The 21,386-nt window shown below is 41.0% G+C and overlaps 1 protein-coding gene across 8 annotated transcripts in view; it reads right to left on the bottom strand.

Annotated features, from left to right (window-relative positions):
- The window catches only part of rbfox3a (RNA binding fox-1 homolog 3a), a 289,238-nt gene that overhangs the window by 129,824 nt on the left and 138,028 nt on the right, over positions 1-21,386 (bottom strand). Inside the window, exon 1 of one of the 8 annotated variants that reach the window (XM_051416823.1) lies at positions 10,852-11,425. The exons of the other annotated variants lie outside the window; for them this stretch is intronic. Within the exon in view, the coding sequence (XP_051272783.1) occupies positions 10,852-10,977 (126 nt within the window). The 5' untranslated portion in view covers positions 10,978-11,425. Of the gene's footprint in view, positions 1-10,851; positions 11,426-21,386 lie in introns of those variants that run through there. 8 annotated transcript variants of the gene reach the window in all.

Raw genomic sequence — 21,386 nt, 5'->3', positions numbered from 1 at the left:
AATTATTGTACACTAAAGTTTTAGCACATCCTCTAGAGTGTGCCATCAACGTAAATACAGTGTCTTCCTAACTTTACTGCCACACAGCCCCCTGCCTCACTGGGGAGCTTAAGTCATCGTTTTGCCAAAGCTCAATTTTCCCTGTACACACTGAAACACAGGCGGTGTTTTAAGATTTATACACTCTGGAGGCCGAAAAAACTGAGAAAACTGAGAAAAATGCTGTTGTAGTCTGGACGAAAAGGCTGAAACCCTTCCCCTGAGAGAAAAAGATGTGTTTACAAATTTAACCGACTAAGTGTGGACATACTTTCCAGCTGAAACCATCCAAAGCATTACATTACATTGAAGAACAATACATTCAAAAAGTGCATCGCTCCCAGAGAGACAACTAAGAGTGCGTTTAGTTCTACTGTACCAGTGGAGAGGATTTCTTCACTAAAGAAGAGCAAAGAACGGCACTGAAAGATTTTCTCCTTGGAAACTTTTCTCTCTTCTCCTGACTGACTTCGGTAAGAGTTTTACTACGTTATATAGTTCGTTGATCTGATTGGTTAAAATTGTGTGTAGCAGCAGATGATGTATGATCTGTTCTAGGTTAAAGCATGAGGTGGGTTTGTAAGAATATGGTCAGCAGTACCAACCAAGAAAACAACAATGAGGCATCAACTACCTTTGCCAAAGTGGTCTGGACACAGCACTCATCACTGAAAGAAATAAAAGTTTGTGACATAAAAGTTTGAGGGAGTTGGGAGTTTTGTTGCTCATATGACTCAGTGTCCTGAATGCTACTGTATGTGTACTGCATGTGCTTCTATTGTACTCCTGTACAGCGTGTGATTTCATACAGCGCACAGCCCTCCGGGGAAGCTCTCCTCTTCTCTATCCAAGAGCCTCTCAGACCCTCACCAGGGAATATTCACAGAACTTTTGGAATCCAGCCAGCTCCACAATCACTATTCAGCCCTCTGGCTCACGGAGATCTGGAATATTTGTGCCACTCTGTGGAGCACTCATTGCTTTTAATGTGCCAACAACTCTCTCTTAATTCGCAGTGTTTTTTCTCAAGAACTTATCTCCGCTTATTTTTAGCCATGCTAGTGGCATGGCTCCAGGGAGGGCAATGTCATCAGATGGTCCACCGCTTTGGTCCAGACTGAAATATTTCAACAACTATTGGATGGATTGCCATCAATGCCATTTGTACAAACATGCATGGCCCCCAGAGGATTAATCCTACTGACTTTGGTGATCCCCTAGACCAACAGGTCAAAGTTTCAACATATTAAGTGAAAAGACATCTACTAGACTAATGATATTAGATGTATTCTAATTACACAAAGCTCATTCAGTATACAAACTTTTCACTTTAATTTCGCCGTACAATATGGAAACACGATACATCCAAAATGGACAACGACAGGAGGACATTTATCGGATCAGGTTGGGAACAGAAATCCACTTTTACATATTTCTTCATTTAAAATGAATGAATACTTGTTTCAACCAGAATGCAAATATTAAGAGTTAATAAAATATTTTATGAGAACACTAAAAACACAAATATCTGTTTTTTCTACTTGTTACCAATGGCAGGAAGGTCTGTGTTTTCAAAAACTCCTCCGGTGTGTGATCTCTTAAATATGCCTGAGCAGTCCAATCAATAGGTGAGCTTCATGGGGTTGCCAGATCAGAGAGGTGGCCTGTGCAGGGTTGCCAGAGTCAGGGATTTGATGTCCTTTTCATGAGGCTAAAAGTGCTGAGCTGCACATTTGCCTCTCCAAAACCCTGCCTGGCAACGACCAATGGGCTTATCAGATTTCACACACATGAACGCACACACACACACACACACACACTCCCATGCTCCTTCACACCCTCTCCCCTCTGCTCTACTCACTTCTTGTGTGAGTGTGTGTGTAGTAGGTAACAAACTTTCAGTGTTGTGCCTCAAAGTCCCACAGTGCAACCTGTCTCTATTACAGTATTCTGTCAGTTTGCGCACACACACACACACACACACACACACACACACACACACACACACACACACACAGAGCAGCCATAGCGATGAGGCCAGGTTAGCGATCATCTTAATTCCTAATTGTCAGTGAATAATCTATGCAAATGAGGGTTAATGGGAACCTAGTGGAGGCAATTGGGGGGGGGGGGTAACAGCTCTGTCAATTAACATCAATATTTGTCTACCTCTCCTGATTCAATTTACACCTTGTTCTCATGTTAATGGCCACAATTAACGCTAATTAGGAGGAGAGGACAAGGAGGAGCAGAGGCACGCTTGATTAAGGTGGTACATGTGTGTAAATATCTATCATCCGTGTAAGTGCGTATGTGTGCATTTGACACTCTAGACAATAAACTAATAATAATCCAATGAGTAAAATGTGTCAAAGTCTAATTAACATTTTCATCAAAAGATTAAATGAATGTATAGATAGATGTACTCACAAACAGCTGTTGGCCGCTCTCATCCACCCACACACACAAACACACACACACACACACACACACACACAAACAATCGCACACACAAACAAACACACAGTCGACGGCCCCTGGTCCGTCCTGTCAGTCAGCCGAGTGAATCCAGGGGTAAACACTGAGGGTAATTACCCACCGCCTCCCATCAGCGCTGCTACAAAAGCACTCGAGACTCCAACCAGAAGTGTGTAACCTTAAACAAATGACAGCAGGGTCCTCCACAGATGCATCAGGGTCATGACCTGTGACCCCACAACCCCTCTCTCTACTGTACGCTGTCATATCACTGCCCCACTAACAAGCTGGCTTGTCTGGATAACCTTTAACTGCGGAGCCGACCGGCTTCTCAGAGACCTTTAGCTAACACGATACCTGGAACTTCGAGTGTGTCAAACTGTGACCCCCCTCCTTCATCCTCCTCTCTGAGCGCCTCCTCTCCTCTCACTTGTTTTTCCTCCATTCTACTGTACTTTTATTTTTTTTTATTAATCTCTCATTTTGTTCCTCTCTGTCACCGCATCTCTCTTTTTGTGCTCACAGACAATTTTTCTAACCTTAAGTCCACAAGGTTTATGCTCTGTTCCGGCAACATCTCATGGTAGCTGCTCATCATTGATAATAAAGTGCAACACACAACCACAACACAGAGATTCATTAGGATGGCACATTAAATAAGAGTATGAAGTAAAGTACAAATTACAGCATGATGAGGCACAAAGCAGATCGTGTCTAACATGTAGCGTAAAGTAAAACTAGGAAAATTTGAAAACGAGAGAAATGAATTCACACTTGATATTTACTGTCATTTTACTGTGTGAAATACAAATGTGCAAGGGCCAGGTTATGCTTAAAAAGTTTGTACGAGGTATTGTCCAACCACGTTGGTTGTTAACATTATTCTTATTCACTGAGGTATTTTAATTTGTAGAACAAAAACAAGACAACAAAAATGTTTTTCAAACTTTAAAAAGTGTTTTCTCCTTAACAGTTTCTTCAGCTGTAAGCAGGGTTAGCTTTAGAGTATCACACTTGCATAGCTACTATGTGAGTGCAAACATGGGGGAGCGAGGTAAATTTACAGGGTGTGAGGACGAGTGGGAGCTGATGTTGTCAGATACAGAAAGGGTGGTGGTGGACATGACAGGAGTTCAGAGGCTGGCCGTTGTCATTGCAATGTTTTTCTCCTCTTTGGCCGTCCCCACCAGACGGAAGCGTCGTAAATAAGAGCTGAATGATGGGGGATTTATGAGACACAAATCTCAGTAGCAGCTTATCATTTGACCGAGTCTGTCACTGTAACTCTTAGCAGAGAGAGAGAGAGAGAGACAGAGAGAAAGGGAAAGAGAGGGAGTTGTTTTTCTCTTTTACGTTTTTTTTCATTCAACTTTTTAAAGATGTGACCTTTTTTTAGGTTTTATTGTTAATGACTGGTACCTGTGAGTTGTTTACAGCTTTGGCAGTGTTGTTTTTTTGTGTTATAACAATGAAACCAATAAATCTAACGTAATAGAAAGTAAGAAGGAGCACAAGTAAACTTTCAGCACTGTCTGACTCGCAGCGTATTAGAATTCATTGCAGACTGAGCCCCGTAATCCCAACTTCCATATCATTAGTTGTCTGCTGTTTATAAGGGAGCCACTTCAAGGTCAAATGTATATTTCCTCATCCAGCAGTGCGGGAATAAAGACAGAAGAGTCGACAAGGAGGAAGGGAGGAAAAGACAATGGGGACAGGAAAATGGAGGATGAAAGTGAAGAAGAAAAAAGACGAGAGAAGAGAAGGAGGGATGAAGAGAGAAGAGAAACAAAGGTCTCTGCTCCGTCCAATTACATTGTTCTTGTATTATAAATTGGGACAGGGGTGAGAAAAGCTAATGAGAGGCAGCACACACTGTCTGATGGAGACGTGTGTCCGTGTGTGCAAATGTGTTTGTGTGCGAGCGTGTTTAAAACAGGTGAAAGAATGACATTAGCAATTCAGCTCTAACTTTGAGAGATGTAAAACATGTTCTGTGTGAACTCAGCCTCAGAACAGATGGGCTTATCAAGGCTTAGGAGAGATGTGTAGGAGCAAGGGAGAGGACGGAAGAGGTGGAGACAGACAGGAAGACAGTAAGACAGAGAACACAAAGAGTGCTCTCCTTTATTAGCATGACATACCAGTCAACTATTCACTATCAGCACAGAAGGTTTATACTGAGTACGCTGTATCTGCAACAGATTCAGTGATTACATAACTCATTTGTTTTCCAACAATATCCTTTGAGTATGATCAGTGGTTTTTATGTTTCTGTTTAGGCTAATGAGGTTCTGTATAGGACTTTCATACTAGAGCACCCAGACCAAAACAAATGAGCGAGCGCTATGGCCCACCAGACTCCACTCACAAAATCACTAATTTTACCTCCCAGAGGTTAAAACACACTTCATTCAAACTAGGGCTGCACAATATATCGAAATATTATCAAAATCGCAAGATGGCCAGTGCAATATGCAAATCACAAGAGCTGTAATGTTTTGATAAAGGTAAAATGTAAAAATGGTCAACTGTGTGACAAACAGCATTATAATGAATTACTGTAGTGCTGCACAGGTGCCCTGGCCTACAAATCTGGTTCTCCAGATTTAAGAAAACATGTTTGTGTGGTTCAGACCCCCAAAAATCTTAAATAATCATGATTTTAAAATATATATATTTTTTAAGGAAAATTCAATTTGTGATGCAAATATGATCATTCTCATATAATCATGAATTGCAATCCCAATATGTGTCAAAATAATGTGAATATGATGTATTTACCATATTATGCGGCCCTAATACAAACTTTACAGAAACTACATTAAACTCACCAAAACGGTCTTTGTTGGTCAGTTTGAGTCGCTGTACTCAAAGCCAACAGGTAACGTTACACATAGAGAGGCTCACATGCAGGTGTGGCAGCTGTAGCGCCATAATATTCAGCCCTGCTAGGAAAGTTAAAATGACAACCAAACGGACAGATAATAACAATATTATAAAGAGGGACAGATTGTGATGAGAATACTGTGAATGTGTGCATGGATCCACCTCCTGCACATCGTTGTCCATCAAATGCTTCCTCCTTTGTCTGTTGCTACTATTTTTCAAGACAGTGCCCTTTCTCTGAAGTACTAGCCTCATGTTTGTTTGTTTTTTTATTTATTTATTTGCTTTCTCCCTTTAATTTCTTTCTTAATCTCTCTGCTGCTGCATCCCTCTTCCTCTGTTGTATCTCTCGGCTGCTGCTGAACTCATTAGCTTTGTTTCTGTCTTGAAGAGGATCAGCAAAGACACAGACGGTTCAAGCTAATTACAAAGTGGATACAACCGTACAGTAGTGCAGCAGCGAACTGTGTGTGTGTGTGTGTGTGTGTGTGTGTGTGTGTGTGTGTGTGTGTGTGTGTGTGTGTGTGTGTGTGCAGAGCTCGTGTACAGGTGAGTGCCCTCGTCTAAAAGCTGATAAAAGCGGTAAAACTGCTGCGGTACAGGATGTTGATGATATTAGGCAGCAAGCCTTTTTGAAGTCGGCGGCTCAGATGGAAAGATCAGAGCTTCCTCTCGCAGTAACAACCACATCACTTTCACATCAGCAGCAGCCACAACACCCGAGTGGAGAACACACAGGGAGGGAAGCAAATGGAAATAATGCAAACACGCTCCAACAGTGAGTGGAGCTGAAATCCTGATTTTCAACAATCCAGAATGAGATGCTGTTGTTTCAGCAGAGCTGCTGACTTTACATTTTATTCAATCGTTTTATTTACTTCATATGTTGTGGGATTGTTGGTTTGAGCGTGTTTGCATCATTGTTGTTACATTGTATACCTGCCCTCTACATGTTTTTGGTAGCAGCAGAAATGTGCTTGCTCAGATTCATACACTTTACTGATTCTTTCATTCATGTGAAGCAACCACAAAAGACAACAAACACATCTTTACTTACAGTTCATTTGTAAAGATTCAACACACGTCTTTGTCCAGAAGGAGATGGTTTTACCGTTGGCACTGTGCATTTTGGCGACTGAAAGCTCCATATTAATTCCTTCAAGGTAAGTATTAATCCACTGTGAGATTGTAAGCATGTGTGTTGGATGCCAGTGGAGGGCCAACATCTTTTTCACAGCAGTTAGACCAGTGAGCATTATTCATCCCTGTAAGTATGTCAATAACAGTAGGAGAACAAGGCATATCAACATTTCTTTGACAAACTTCCGTGCAATCCCAAAACATAAGTGAGCCAAACTGATCATGAGCAGAGGTCAGAGAAAATGTATTTATTATTATCTAAGCTCCAGGAATGGAGGTCCATATTGTATCAGAGTGAATCAAATAGAGTAGATAGGCTATGTGTACATTAGGGCTGTGTATTGGCAAGAATCTGGCAATACGATACATATCACAACACACGATTCAATATATTGTGATATTGTCAGCAAGGCGATATACTGCAATTTTTTAAAAGTGTCACAGTAGAACACACCACTATATAAATGCATAAAATATTTAAAACAAGTTTACATAAAACTTTTTTATGCAACCAAATCAGAGAGATCTGCATTTGTATTTATCACAGCCCTCAGTTTACAACCCTGCTATCTAGTGGTTGGGGGTTTAAACACATATATCAATACAGTGTTTTTAAGAATCAATATAATATTGCAAAATAAAATATTGCAATACAATATTTTTCAATATTTTCTCACACCCCTTGTGTACATGCATATAGGCAATGATAGATGGCTGGATGGGTAGAACAGACAGAAAGATGAATTGGGTGTAATGTCATCAGACTCTCAGGAGTAACTGCAGACTGTAACTGATCCCCAGCTGCCTGCAGGTGAGTTTATTAACACACCCACCAGGCACACAAACCATTTATTAATCCTCAATTCCTTTCTCTTTCACTTTCTCTTCTCCTCCTTTTTTTCTCTTTTCATAAATTTTTATTTAGCCTTTATTCAGCTAGGAAGGTCCCACTGAGATACAACATCTCTCCTTCCAGGGAGTCCTGGTTAAGACGGCCATGTAAGCAGTTTCACAGAAAAAAACCCCAACAATTCCTGAATGTGGTTAAATGGTATCAATTGTGCACGCTAACAAAGCCACACCAAAAGAGTGTGCACTCTATTATTCTATGGAAAAAATAATATCCACATGAGACGCAGAAACAAATAGAGTGTTGCCTCACAAAGCGATACACGCTCTACAAAAGAGACAGAAAAGAGAAAACAGAGAATAAAGACGAGATGAAAAGAGCAAAGTGAGCAGTGGGCGGTTTATTTCTCCTCGTTCCTCAGTGTATTACAACCAGCAGACAGGAAGTATTTAACTATTAGGTGAGCCTTGGTAAAGATTCCTCCCTCCAACCCCTCCCTCCCTGGGGAGAGCAGAGGAGCTTGCACAAGCAGATTTAGCACATGGTATTGACTTAAGAAGATTTTTTTTTTTCTCAAGGCAACGCCTTTGAAAAAAAAAAAGATGGGGAAAAAGAGAGACAAAGGGGAGAATGGAAGAGAGAGAGAGAGAGAGAGAGAGAGAGAGAGAGAGAGAGAGAGAGAGAGAGAGAGAGAGAGAGAGAGAGAATGGAAATCCAATACACAGGATGAGAGAGATGAATGTATGGGGGGGTGTTTAGCTGTGATCCATGTTGTCCGTTCAAATGGATGGATAGAGGAAGAGCAGGCAGATGAACGGTGGGATCCTATGGAGGGTTTAAACACAGTGTCACAGTCAAAAGCGATACACACAGTACTTAGTCAGGAGTCAGCGCCAATACTGTACAATCCTGTCAGGAGGAAATAACGACACTGGCTTTTTTTCACATATGCTGCTCATTTAGATTTCTTATCATTTGAGGAGTGTGACATTTAACTAACTTTACAGCCAAAACAAAAATTAACATAATAATTTCTCTTGACATTGATTATCTAATTCAGTCTTTAATATTTAAACTTCATAAACATGTGGATAACCAATATTTTGACGTTTATGGGAACAATGTCTTCCTGCTGTTAAGTGCACTTACGCCATTTCAGCCCTAAAATAGTTGAACGTGTTCAGTTTTGGGTCTTTTGGTTTTTGATAAATAACTCTGGATTGGTTTAGAATTAACATGTGCCCTTTTACCAGCAGAAAGAGCTCATCAAGAGCTTTTATCTGATATACCATATAACTAATTTTCACCCAAAATGTCACTTATGCCCCTCTGGTTTTACCCCCTGCATTTTAGTTTTCAAAAATTCCATCATCAAAGCATGCCTGCATACTTCAGCCCTGCAATAAATACGCAAACCCCTCAAAAATCTTTATAACTATTTATATACAGCAGGAATCTAATGTCTAATCCACAAGAATTTAATTCAGGATTCATTGTTTAGCAGCTACTTAAGGCAACTGGGGGTCATTACAGCATTCACAACAGAATAATTTTTCAAATATCAAATTCAATTTCAATTCAGTTTTATTTATAACAGAAGTTATCTCAGGACACTTTTCATATAGAGCATGTCTAAACCATAGTCTAAGCTTAGCTTCAAGAATCTCTGTCACATTAGAGGAGGATAAATAATAAATCCCTGCACAAAATTCCCCACAAATATTACCAGTAGCTGGTGTAAAAAACAACAAAAAAACAAAAGTTCAGTGTTAAATTGCACTGCCTCTCCCTATCATACTCTCTTTCTCTTTTCAAATGAGTACAGTGAAGCAGCAGTGTGATGCTCTCTGTCTATGCCCCTGGCTCTGGGTAGGAATGCTGTTAAAAGCTTTGTTGTGGAGGTTCATACTGTACATTTGGCTGACGCTGAAACAAAAAACCAGACCGTCCTCAGGAAACTGAGCAAGAGAAAAACATGCTGAAAACTAACTTAAAACATGAAATCTCACTCTTGAAATTGGAGTCGAGTTGTAAGAGAAAAGACCTGACGTTGTACGTTCAGAAACCTTTCTCAGTTTCATTAAAAACACAGAGAAAGATGTAAACTGAATCCTGCCCGCGCCGTGCAAAGTCCACCGTTACTCCTGGGCTTCAGGAGGAAAATCCGCAGTGCAAAGAGCAGCTTTCAGCAGCACAAAAATTTAAATCTCAAAGCCCATCCCTCCACTGCTGGAACAGACTGAGTCTGACACACTGGCAAGCATCCTTCATCTCTATCTAACAACAATTGTACGGCTCAACAAAATCAATCTGAACCAAACGGGAGAAAAAAAGAGTACAACTTTGCATTATGTGACAGGGTTTTCCCACGTGTGTCATAAGCAGGGAAGGCAAATAGATGAACACACACACACACACACACACACACACACAAAACGAGCGACTAACAGCCTGCTTCCCTGAGGACTTTTGGTGTTTGTTTTGCCGCATGGAACTGAGTGTGTCTGTGTGTGTGTATGTGTGTGTGTTTGTGTGTTTGTGGATCCCAGCTGGTGCATGCTCTGTGTGTATGAGTGTGCCTGCGTGTGTGTTGCCAGCAGGCGGGTGGTCTGGGCCGCCCTGTAAAGGTGATGTGTGGGGGCTATTTGGAGCCTGGACGTGGCAGGTTAGCTCACTGCAGCCCGCTAATATTTTATATGGCAGCTCTCTCCAGTCTTATCATATTTTATACGGCCGCAATAACAAACTGTCTAGAGAGAAAGGGACCGCCTGCCACTGCACATGCTGCCAGTAGTAAAAACCAGGCACAAACACACACACACACACACACACACACACACACACACACACAGAGGCACAGCAATTGACCGACGCTGTGTCAATTGAGCACTTTTACAGTAAACAAACAGAGCGAGGCGCACAGAGTGATAACTGGAGGAACGAGGCACAATTAATAGAAACACAGCCATCTGAGTGACAGGCATGCAGCCACTCCAAGGAGCGAGCCAGCAGTCATTTGGTTCTATTGTCTAATTCATTTCTGAGCCGACATCTGTCCCTGTCCCGATGCCCACTGAACACTCACACACACACACACACACACACACACACACACACACACACACAGGGGGTGGGGTGGGTTGCTCCATGTGTTCATCAATTCAACGCCACAGAGAATGCGTCGGGGTGTGAGGAGGAGAGATGAAAAAGAAGTTTACAAGCAGCAAGAAGACAGAAGAAGTTTTTAAAAGATGTGGATAAAAGAGGGGGAAATGGAGATGACTGCATGGAAGAAAACCAGGTTGGGCAGTAGGTTTGTGGGACGCTTTGATGGAGAGATGGAAAATGAGAGAGAGTTGAGAAAAGTGGAAGAAGCAGGTGCCATCCGGAAGAAATGAAACAGGAAAGGAGGGATGGAGAAGTGTTTGGGGGGGGTTGGGGGGATGCTTTCTTACCTGGGGCAGGTAGAGGAAGGCAGGGGGGCACTGCAGAGAATGGGGTAGCATCCCGGACCCAGACAGTAGCACACAGCCAGAGTTCGCCATGGAGCACAGCATGTGGAGACGGGACACCTTACTCATAGAGACTCAGTCACACCTCTATTTACTGACGATCCGCTCTGTCTATCCTCTCACCCCTCAACCTCTCTGGACCACTCTCTCTCTGTCTGTCTGGCTGTCTTTGACTTCTTATCCCCTCCCTTCTTCACTTCTGTCAGCAGCAGCGACGAGCAGTCAGAGAGTTACTACTTCACTGGATGCAGACGAGGGATGCCCACGCAGAGACACACACACACACACACTACGCGGACACACACACCACTGCGGCTGCCAGCACACACACTCTGAGACGGATCGCGTGGAAGAGTGTGGATCTGATGCGTGCAAGTGATGCTCCTGTCCTCCTCTCCTCTGTTTACTTTGAGAAAGAGGCGGAGAAGCTGTGGCACGCGAGTGGGGTACGGAGGGAGGGAGAGAAGGAGGGATGGAGGGGATGTAAAAAGAAAAGGAGTATGTTAGAGGAGGCGGAGGAAGGAGGCGTGACAAGGGAGGCTTGGGAGGTCCTTGAGGAAAGGGAGGGAGCGATTGGAGAAAAGAAGAGGGTTGGGAAGGAGGGATTGGAGCGAGGGGGAGTGGCTGGGAGAGGGAGGAGAAAGGGGAGGGAGGAGGAGGGAGGAGGGAGGAGGGAAGTCTCTGGGGTGTTCTAACATCAAATGGGCAAGCATGAGAGAGAGACAGAGGGAGAGTGTGTGTCTATTTCTGCGTGTGTGCACGCTCGCACACATAACAATAAGAGAGCAGCTGATCCATGCCATTAACCCTTTGCAGAGAGGTTCAGCGCGGCCTAGTCGCTAATAACCATCTTATAATAGCAACAGCCGTTGTAATGCGGCAGTTTTGACTAGCAGGAACTAAAGAGCTTATAAACACACTTTTATGCAAAAACCCCACTTACTCCTCCTGTAAATCAGTGTATCTGTGTCTTTGCACTCCAACCAGAGTCACCAGATTTCTGTTGGCTTTTGCCCCCGTCTCACTCTCTAAAGGTTTGGATGAAAAGGCGAAATTATTGCGAGGTGGAATACAGTACGCACGCCCCCCTAAAAATAATTTCATTTTATTTAAGAAACAATTAAGGACAGAAACAATTACAGCGCGTGTTTAACGCCTTTGCAGAAATCACAGAGCTGATGCAACGACTTAATTGAATTTATAGCTCAGCTGTAGGGAGGATATTTTCTTTAAGCATAGCATTTCCCTAGAAAGAACAGGGCTAATGGTTGAATAATGAGATACAGTAAAATCTACATTCCCCCCACTCCTTCCTCTGTTCCTTTTGTCCCACCGTGGGGGCCTCGGAGGGGGAAGGCAGGCAGCCGTTTATTTATATTTGGACATTATATTTGTTGTTTGATGTACTACAACACTGACTACATTATTTAGTTTAATCTGAGGCTGGTAGAGGGTTTGGAAGTTGGTCTTATACACCTCCGCCACTGAGAGGGAGGGAGGAAGGAGGGAGGAAGGAGAGGGATGGAGGGGGATGGAGGGGGAATAGGAGGAGAAATATGTTTAATGCAGACAACAGTGGTTGTTCATTCCACCCCCATCTATCATGTTAAAACAGTGGTTAATAAAAATGGTAAAATAGTAAAAAGAAAAACAATACAAAAATAAAAAAGAGCAAGAAAAAGGGTGGAAAATATGTATTTAGAAAAATGCACAAACAAACCTATGTGAATTCATACAAATCCACCCATCTTTCTGTACACATTCATTCTATTCAGGACCTCTCTCAGCTATTTAGTCCATCTTGTTTCACCACCAGAGCGGACACAGGAAACAGACCAGTACCCATATAGAAGGCTCAGAATGGCAGCCATATAGCAAATGACTATAGGAGCTGGCTAAAAGCCTTAAGCCCATCAGTTCAAAGATGGAAAGAAACAATACAGTAAGTCTCAGAGATTGAGAGAATATGTTACAGAGTGAGAAATGAAGAAGCAGAGTATAAAAGTGGACGAGTTATGAAGCCATGAATTCAATTTTGAAATTACTTACACCAACATTAACAAAATAATCCACAAAAGAGGCAGATCTTAGGCAAATAAACAGACTTATTTCAGAGTATACATCTAAGAAGGGAAGTAGACACACACAACCCCCCTCCTGCCTTTATTTATTTTATTTATATGTACTTATTTATTTTTCTTTCTTATGCATATCAGTACAGACTCTTTTTTTAAAAAGATGCCTTTTGGACTTTTCATGCCTTTATTTTGATAGGACAGGTGAAGATAGATGGAGGACAGAATAGATAGACAGAAAGAGGGGAGAGAGACCGGGGCAACGACATGCAGCAAAAGGCAGCCTGGAATCGAACCAGGCCTCTGCCAGCCTACATGTGGAGCGTGCGCCCTTGTACGTGTGTATGTATATGTGCATAAATTGATACATTTGTAGTTGCAGCTTGGTTTTCTTTCTCTTTGTTCATAACACTGAGTGTTTAGAATACTCAAATAATAATTGCAAAAAAATGTAAATATACTGAATATATTGTGGATGTATTGAATCATGAAATTATGGCAATTAAAGTATTAATAAAAAACAAAACAGAAGAAAACGTTCAATCTTTTTTCCAACAGATTAAACCCTGGAGGTAAAGGAAGAATGCAATCAGATGTAAAGAAACGTAAACATGCATAAGTCAAACATAAGAATTCCTTGAAAGCCATCATAATTTCAGAAATTCAAGGGATTGACACAGCTAGGTGGAAATTAGAACTGATTCTGGATCTGTTTCAAAAATAAATTTGATGTGAACAGCAGGCGAGTGCGCATAGTAACACAGACTAAAGTTCTGAAGGAGTGTGTGTAACAGCACATATTGTTTCATCTCTCTTCATTTACTATATGAATACAATTGTCCTACAGTATAGCTACACAAACACACACACACAAACATGCACGCACGCACGTACACACACACACACACACACACACACACACACACACACACAGAGGCTGATTGAATGGCAATCTAATCTCCAATCTGGCTGTAATGTTTCATTATCTGAAGATATTAGCCAATATTTTGAGTTTCCTGAGAGTGTGTGCTCATGTGTGTATTATGTATATTGTCTTTTATATGAAAATCTGCTGCAAGATACACTGAGCGCTACATTACGTCTAAAACTGACTCCTGATGAGGTTTTAATAGGGGAAAAAAATACATTTTGATGTACCTCGCAAGCTTATTGAAATGTTCTCTCACTTAAGATCACAGTGAAATGAAAAATTAGGCCATTTTGTATTTAGACAGGGCAAATAAACCAACTCAGATAAAAGAAAGTATATAATCTAGAAACTGTCACATGCATTTTTAATCCAGCCAAAGACAATGTAATTATATCCACCTACACCTAGACCCAAAAAAAGAGGTCTGAGTCACACCTTATTCTAGATTTTGACCAAAATTAGTTTCTTTCATTCATAATATAATAAACTCAACCAAAACTAAAAACGTGTTAATAGTCAAGCACAGGCTGCAACAACCAATCAGAAAAAGGAGTTGAATCAACAACAAAACAAAAGACAATTACACTCAGTTGTTGATGCAAACATAAAATGAAAGGACCGATGTACACAATACAAAGAATACAATAGAAGCAGTCTTGAATGGGTGATCAATAATCAATATTCATCAGGGGAGAGAAATCAACCAGTCCAATTATCCTCTCCAGACTGCAATAATTCATGCAAATATTTTAAAAATCTACCAAGAGTCAATTATTAAGGGAATTAGTTAATTACATTTTTGTTTAAAAAAATAACTATCCCTGTCTGTGCATGGCAACTGGCTAATGTGTGTTTAAGATGTTAAAACAGCAGGTTACTGTTGGGGAAGACGTTATAAAAATAACAAGTTCATCATTGTACTGAGAAAGGACAATGTGACGCTCTCCTGCGTGAAATTCAAATCCAACCACCACCTCAGTTTCTACATTCTCACATTTTATTACAAACCTCTCTGAACTGAAGCTTGATGTTGGACGCTAATTGTGTACTTCAGAATCCTCCAACAAATCAGTGTTCCTACAGTGTGCTGTTTAAATGCTGTCTGTGCAGAGTTTGACACTAGAAGGATGTTTTCACATTCATCTGCTGAAAGTGGAAAGTTTCTCTGTGCTCACTGGACATCTGATTTTAAGGGGCGGGGCCTACCAGCATGATTTGTGACATCACAAATAGTTCAGAAGTCAGTCCTGATCCAGTATCAACTTGTACAGTGTGATGTAGAAACTTGAAGCCACCAGTGCACATCCACTGAGAATGGACTTTACAGTGAAGTAGGAGACATCTTGTGTCCAGCAGGAAAACTTTAGAAATCAACAACATTTGCATATTTAGAGATTCTCATTTTGTCATTATTAATGAGGTAGAATGATTCCTTTTTAAGGGTTTTAATGCAGAAATTGTACTTTTTTGTGAAAAAAGATACACATTATTGTTCGAAGCAGCCTATGTGCATATGTCCTAATCATACCTGCCAACATTTAGGTTGAAATACAGAATGTTTTTTGGGGGTGGGCCATGACAATGCAGCGCTGTGAGGATATAGACCACATTTCATACATTCATCACAAGCCTCAGTGTTTCACTGTTAATGGAAACTCAAGTCTATCACTGATAAACAGAATTGTACATTAGGCTTTGTGATCAAAGAAATTATTTATATCACTTGTGTGTATACTGTGTTTCATAGATGATCTGACAACTTGGATGACGTCAGACAAATTCTTTGTATGATGATTATTCATAATAAAGTGCAAATTACTGGAGTTTCCCAGAAGAAACAAGAAAACAGGGTGATGGGAGATGGGCAAAGGAAAATTGTTGGCAGGTTTTAATACATATCTGGAGGGGATCTTTAAATAAGACTGGGCTGGCCTTGCTTCAGACTGCAATACATGAAGCAAAGCCTGCAACGCATGCAATTTTTCTTCTTTATACATAAAATCTGGTCTAAGCAAATTTGCATGTGACATCTTGTTTCTGTGTCTTCAATTTCCATTTCCTTGATGATTTTCAAAACTTCCTGTGTGTACTTGGCAAGTGTGAACCTATTGTGATGTCACCCATTGGTTTGTGGAGTACTGTTCTGAAGCCTCAAGTTTGGCCTGGTCACACAATCTCATACTCCAGATAAACAGTAGACTAAAATATGTTTGTGAAATGATTTGAGGAGAGAAATAGTCAACACAGTAACAGAATCTGGATCCATATTTGATCAGTACTGCCTAGTTTGACAGTTTGATCTGAGTTTGGTGCGTTGAGCTGGACGGACTCACTGAGAGTGACCTGTCAATGAAAAAGAAGCTACGCCCTAAAGCATACCCTGCTTTAGTGTCTGTTTTCTCTAAATGGCACCATCAGTTACTAAATGAACATCATGCTGTATGGAAGAAGACTGAAACTAGAGATTAAGACCATAAACCCATCAGAAAGATTGTTTTTGTCTTATGGAGCTCCCCCTGCTGGCCATTAGACAGAATGCAGGTTTCGGCTTCACTTCACAGACCCGGAAGCACAGTCCATTATATACACATTCAATGGTACTTGTCAAACACACAAATGGGATTCAAATTCCGCAGAAAAGTCACTTTGTGATTTCAGCTGAATTGAATTGGGGAAAAAAACCCTGTCTGATGTAGCTGTAATGCAATCTTAACTTCCTGTCCTCTCAGTCGCTCAATAAACTGTCACCAATTACTCGCAACCTCCAATGCATTGTATTTCTAGTAATGCATAATGTCATATCAGAGGCGAGGCAGTGGTATGTTGACGAGTGTCTCCTCTGAAATGTAAAGTAGAGCGCGGACAACATCACTCGCTCCATCTTCATGTTAACCAATGCAAATGACAGCTACTGTTGTCTATTATCATCTGTTATTGATCTTCCTCACCACAGTCACACCTCTCAAAGAGGTTTGGCAGCGGAAAGTTTATTGCAATATTTTTTCATCCATCCTCGCTTTGAGTGTTACCTGGGCCTGATGAAAACTTAAAAAGCCAGTGACATTGAGGCTTCAAAGCCACGCCTCGGCATCAAAGCCAGTTTGAACATATTGAAATATTTATCATTTTTATTCCTCACTGCAGATGGATCTGCTGGTTACTGATAGCATGGGAAGCGTGGAAGGCAATGGGACGGGAGGTCAGTGTTTGTGGGTTCAGGTGAATGTGCGCTTGCACTTTTGTACTTCTTTAAACAGCACAAAAAAAGAGAGACAAACAGATTCAGAACAAAAACAAACCATGAGGACGCAAAACTGTAAGCATGAGCAAAAGGGACTGCGAGTGAGAGTCAATGAAAAGAGAGAGAGAGAGAGAGAGAGAGAGAGAGAGAGAGAGAGAGAGATACTGCCCATAGCAGGAGGCACTGGAGCCCTTATGCAAAGCGCAGGCAGGTTGACTCGGCAGGAAAAGTGACTTTGAAAGTGGAGGCCGGTCCCTGCCGGCGAGGCGAGGCGGCGTTTGGAAAAGTGGGGGATTGTTGAGAGGAATCAAAGCGGCCTGAGACTTGACAGGGCGACGACATTAGGCATTCTCCTCCCTTCATCCCCTAAGGTGCTTGTCCTCTGCAAGGTGGAACCACACTCACAAAGTCGAGGAAGAAACAAAAAAAAAGCCTTGTCTCTTTCTCCTCACACACACTCAGACACTCACACACACACTCACAGACACTCACACACACTCAAACACACTCTTTCACTTTGTACTTCTGTTTTTTTTTTTTTTTTACCTCTGTCTCCTTTTACTTTCCTCTCTCTTCCTCCTCCCCCTCTCCTTCTCACCTCTGTCTGTCTTTAACTGTCCTTACCACAGCTGCAACAATAAGATTCAATGAAAAATGAATTGCCAGCTATTTTTATAATCAATTAATTGCTTCAGTCGTTTTTCAAGCAAAAATTTCGTTATCTTTCATCTTTAAGGTCCAGTGTGTAGCATTAAGTGGCATTTAGGCATTGCGCAAATGAGAAACTATAGTGGCTGAGAAATGCATGAAAAACGCGAACGCTCCGATCTAGAGCCAGTGTTTGGTTTGTCCCTTCGGGACTATTGTAGAAACATGGTGGTTCAGTGGTGTCTGCAGATAAAAACAGCTCATTCTAAGGTAACAAAACACAACAAGTCTTATTGTATGTTACACAACCGACTATTAAATGCAAAGATTTGCTGAAGCTTGATTTTCACATTTCAAGCAAAACTTAGATGTGATGATTTGCTGCTTTTCTTCGTCATTTATAATACTACAGTAAGAGTCTTTGGGTTTTCGACAGCTGGTTAAAAAAAAGAAGCAATCTGAAGATGTCACTTTAGGCTCTGGGAGTATATTTCACAATTTTGACATTTTATAAACTAAACGAATAATCGATAAATCGTGAAAATAAGAGTCAGATTAATTGATAATTAAATTATTAGTTGCGGCCCTAGTCTTTACATTAGTATCCTCAACTCTCCTGATTAGCAACTATAGTTAATTTTATTATTATTGATTAAGTCCTTTGAACTGCTTTTTATGGTAATTTCCAACAAAAAGGAGAAACTGTGTTTTTTTAAAACAAAGCCTTTTTATTAGCTCACTTATAATACACTTCTCCTTCTTTTGGTTTTATGTTTGCTTTGCCGATCATATGAAACTTATTTGCCTTTTACCATGACTATTTGAGCTGGTGTCAGCGAAATTAAGAACATAAAGACACAGAAAGGGGGAAAACAACATGTACATGCTTGCCAGAATCTCTTCACATGCATACTGAGTGTGGACCGGGCAGCTCCATCCTATGGTGGGCCGCTAACATGACAATAGTGGAGTATATCATGGTTTATGTGCTTCTGTGCGCAAGGAGAGAGAGACACACAGAGAGGGAGAGAGAATGAGAGAGAGGAAAGTGAACAGTGAGTAAAAGAAAGAGAGAAATGGGAGCTGGAGTAGAGAGAATGAGTGTGGTTGTGTGTGTGTGTGTGTGTGTGTGCGTGTGTGTGTGTGAGTGTGTGAGAGAGAGAGTGAAGCTGGTCACAGTAGTTGTTAAGCTAACGTTACTCAAACAAGAGGAAATAGAATTTGTTGGGGACTATTTTCAGTGGTGGATTAATACAAATTTGGTGCATTAGGGACTATTTGGGGAAGCAGGACTGTGTATGTGGGATTGAACAAACTAAAAGTGTGTGCGTGTTTTCATGGCAGGCCTGGACTGTCCACCGGGAGCACTGGGAGATTTCCCGGTGGCCTGGCCAGTGTTATAAAAAACTAAATGAAATGGGTAAATCAAAGAGAAAGTAACAGTCGCAACCCCTGCCTGCTTTTAACCTGATGGTATGATCTCTGTCTGTCATCACACGTGTACACATCAACACAATGTTGAGGCAGTGCGCGTGGCCGGCAGCGCAGAGAGAGGGAGAGAAAGAGAAAAGGTGGAGCTGAGAGGGAGGGCATTAAAGCGAGAAGCCCGGGAGGAAAGCGCAGCTGAATGCTGCAAAATGAAAGCTGTGTTCACGAGCAAGGGACATGGTTAGGATTTAAAAAAAAACAAAGCATGCTAGCAGGGCCGCCCTCAGCATCTCATTATATCACCATTTGATTCTATGTTTTAAAAACCAGTAACACTTAACATTTAATCATGCTCTGTAGGAAGAAGGAGATGTATGTGCATGAAAATGATATTGAAAAAAAAAAGCTGTATAGTCTTTTCACTTATGCATCAGTAATGATAAAGGCAAATAATGATTATGGAGTGTAGCCTGTAACATCTAAAATATCTACATTTTCATTAGGCTGTATCAGAGTGAGGCCTCTTGAATCTATATAAAACTATGATGTGGCATATGGAGGAATCAGATATATGAAAAGAAACACACATTTACAGACACTGTTATTCCGAATATGACAATATTCCACATTTGATAAGCATTTTGATAAACAGCATATTCCATTTGGATATTCCTTATCAAGCCTTATTCCAAATGGAGCATTTTCCGATTAAAGCTGCAGTAGCTAACTTTTATAAAAATAACTTTTTGTCATATTTGCTGAAACTAGTAGTACATGAGACAGATAATCGGTAAAATCTGTGGGATATGCTGATATTATTCAGGTTTTAGGAGCATTCTTTGGACACACACACACACAGTGTATATGTAATTAATATGCGTCTCATTTGGGGTTTTACCACAGTCTGCCTGTTCATGGTCAGCTCTGTGCATTGTTGTCACAAACAAAACTAAATGTTTATATGAAAGTAATTTCTGGCCTGGCTTGGAATGGCCCAACTACCAAAGAGATAGAGAGCTTGTTCCTTCCATGTTGTTAACCCAAACTGAGTTTGACCCCACGCTGGGCCTGATTGCATTAGAGCACGACTCCAACATATGATTACTGTGCTCCGGGTTATTAGGGAATAATAGTAAATCTAATTTGAAGGTAATTAGTGTAGGATTGCTCGCTGTGCACCGCTATGCGAGGGTGTGTGTGTGTGTCCAGTGCTGATTAGAACAAGGTGGCAGGGATGTACCCCTGAAGCTGACTCATTATGATAGTGAGAATAACACTGCAAATTCATAGAGGGAAGCAGAAAGGCATCACACACACCAACAACGAGACATAAGATATTATGCAGAAGATATTTGCATGAAGAGGCAGGTAGCTGCTTTTGTCTTCTTCCTAATGCTGGGGATCATTTGATCTTTTGATACTTGAGCCGATACAGTACCTGACTTTTAGCTCAGGTCCACCACTAGGGTTGACAATATATCAGTCTTTCACAACACAATTTTAGCAGTGTAGTTACAGATCGCAACTCACTCACTTCACCCTCCCTTTCCAAGAGCAAAGGAGAAACTACAGTGGCCCTGAAATACAGCAAAAAGGTAACCTGCCCTAGAGCCAGTGTTTGGTTTGTCCATTTTGGGCTACTGTAGAAACATGGTGCACTCCATGGAAGGCGTCTGTAGATAAAAACGTCTCATTCTAAGGTAATGAAAACTATTCTTATTTTCAGGTGATTATACACTAATGAAAACTTTAAATAACCCAATAAATGTTGGTTTTGATTGTTTGTCAAACTTCTAACAATTACACTTCTACAAGTTAACTCAGAGGTTATATATTCCTTCAAAAGTGACAAAGAGGGCATGTCTATTGAGAGACTCATTACTTAAAGCAAGATGTAGAAGTAACTCTCTCCGTGCTCAGTGATCTCAGGTATGCTCAGAGCAGGAACAGACACTGCCATGATTTTCTCTACATTTGTTCACTCTTGAATCCTTATTTTTTCTCAGTGCCATGTTACTCCTCAAAATGATATCTGAATTACATTTTTTTCAGTTTATTTGTGAAAAGTAAGTGAAAGCTTGAATGTTTCTTGTAGTAAATAACATGAAATTGACAACAAACTAAGATATTTGTAATATATGTGATGGAGTATATC

This window comes from Dicentrarchus labrax, unplaced genomic scaffold (assembly GCF_905237075.1).
Source record: "Dicentrarchus labrax unplaced genomic scaffold, dlabrax2021, whole genome shotgun sequence".
Lineage (NCBI taxonomy): Eukaryota > Metazoa > Chordata > Actinopteri > Moronidae > Dicentrarchus > Dicentrarchus labrax.
The sequence above is the reverse complement of the archived record's forward strand: the minus strand, read 5'-3'. Positions and strand labels throughout refer to the sequence as shown.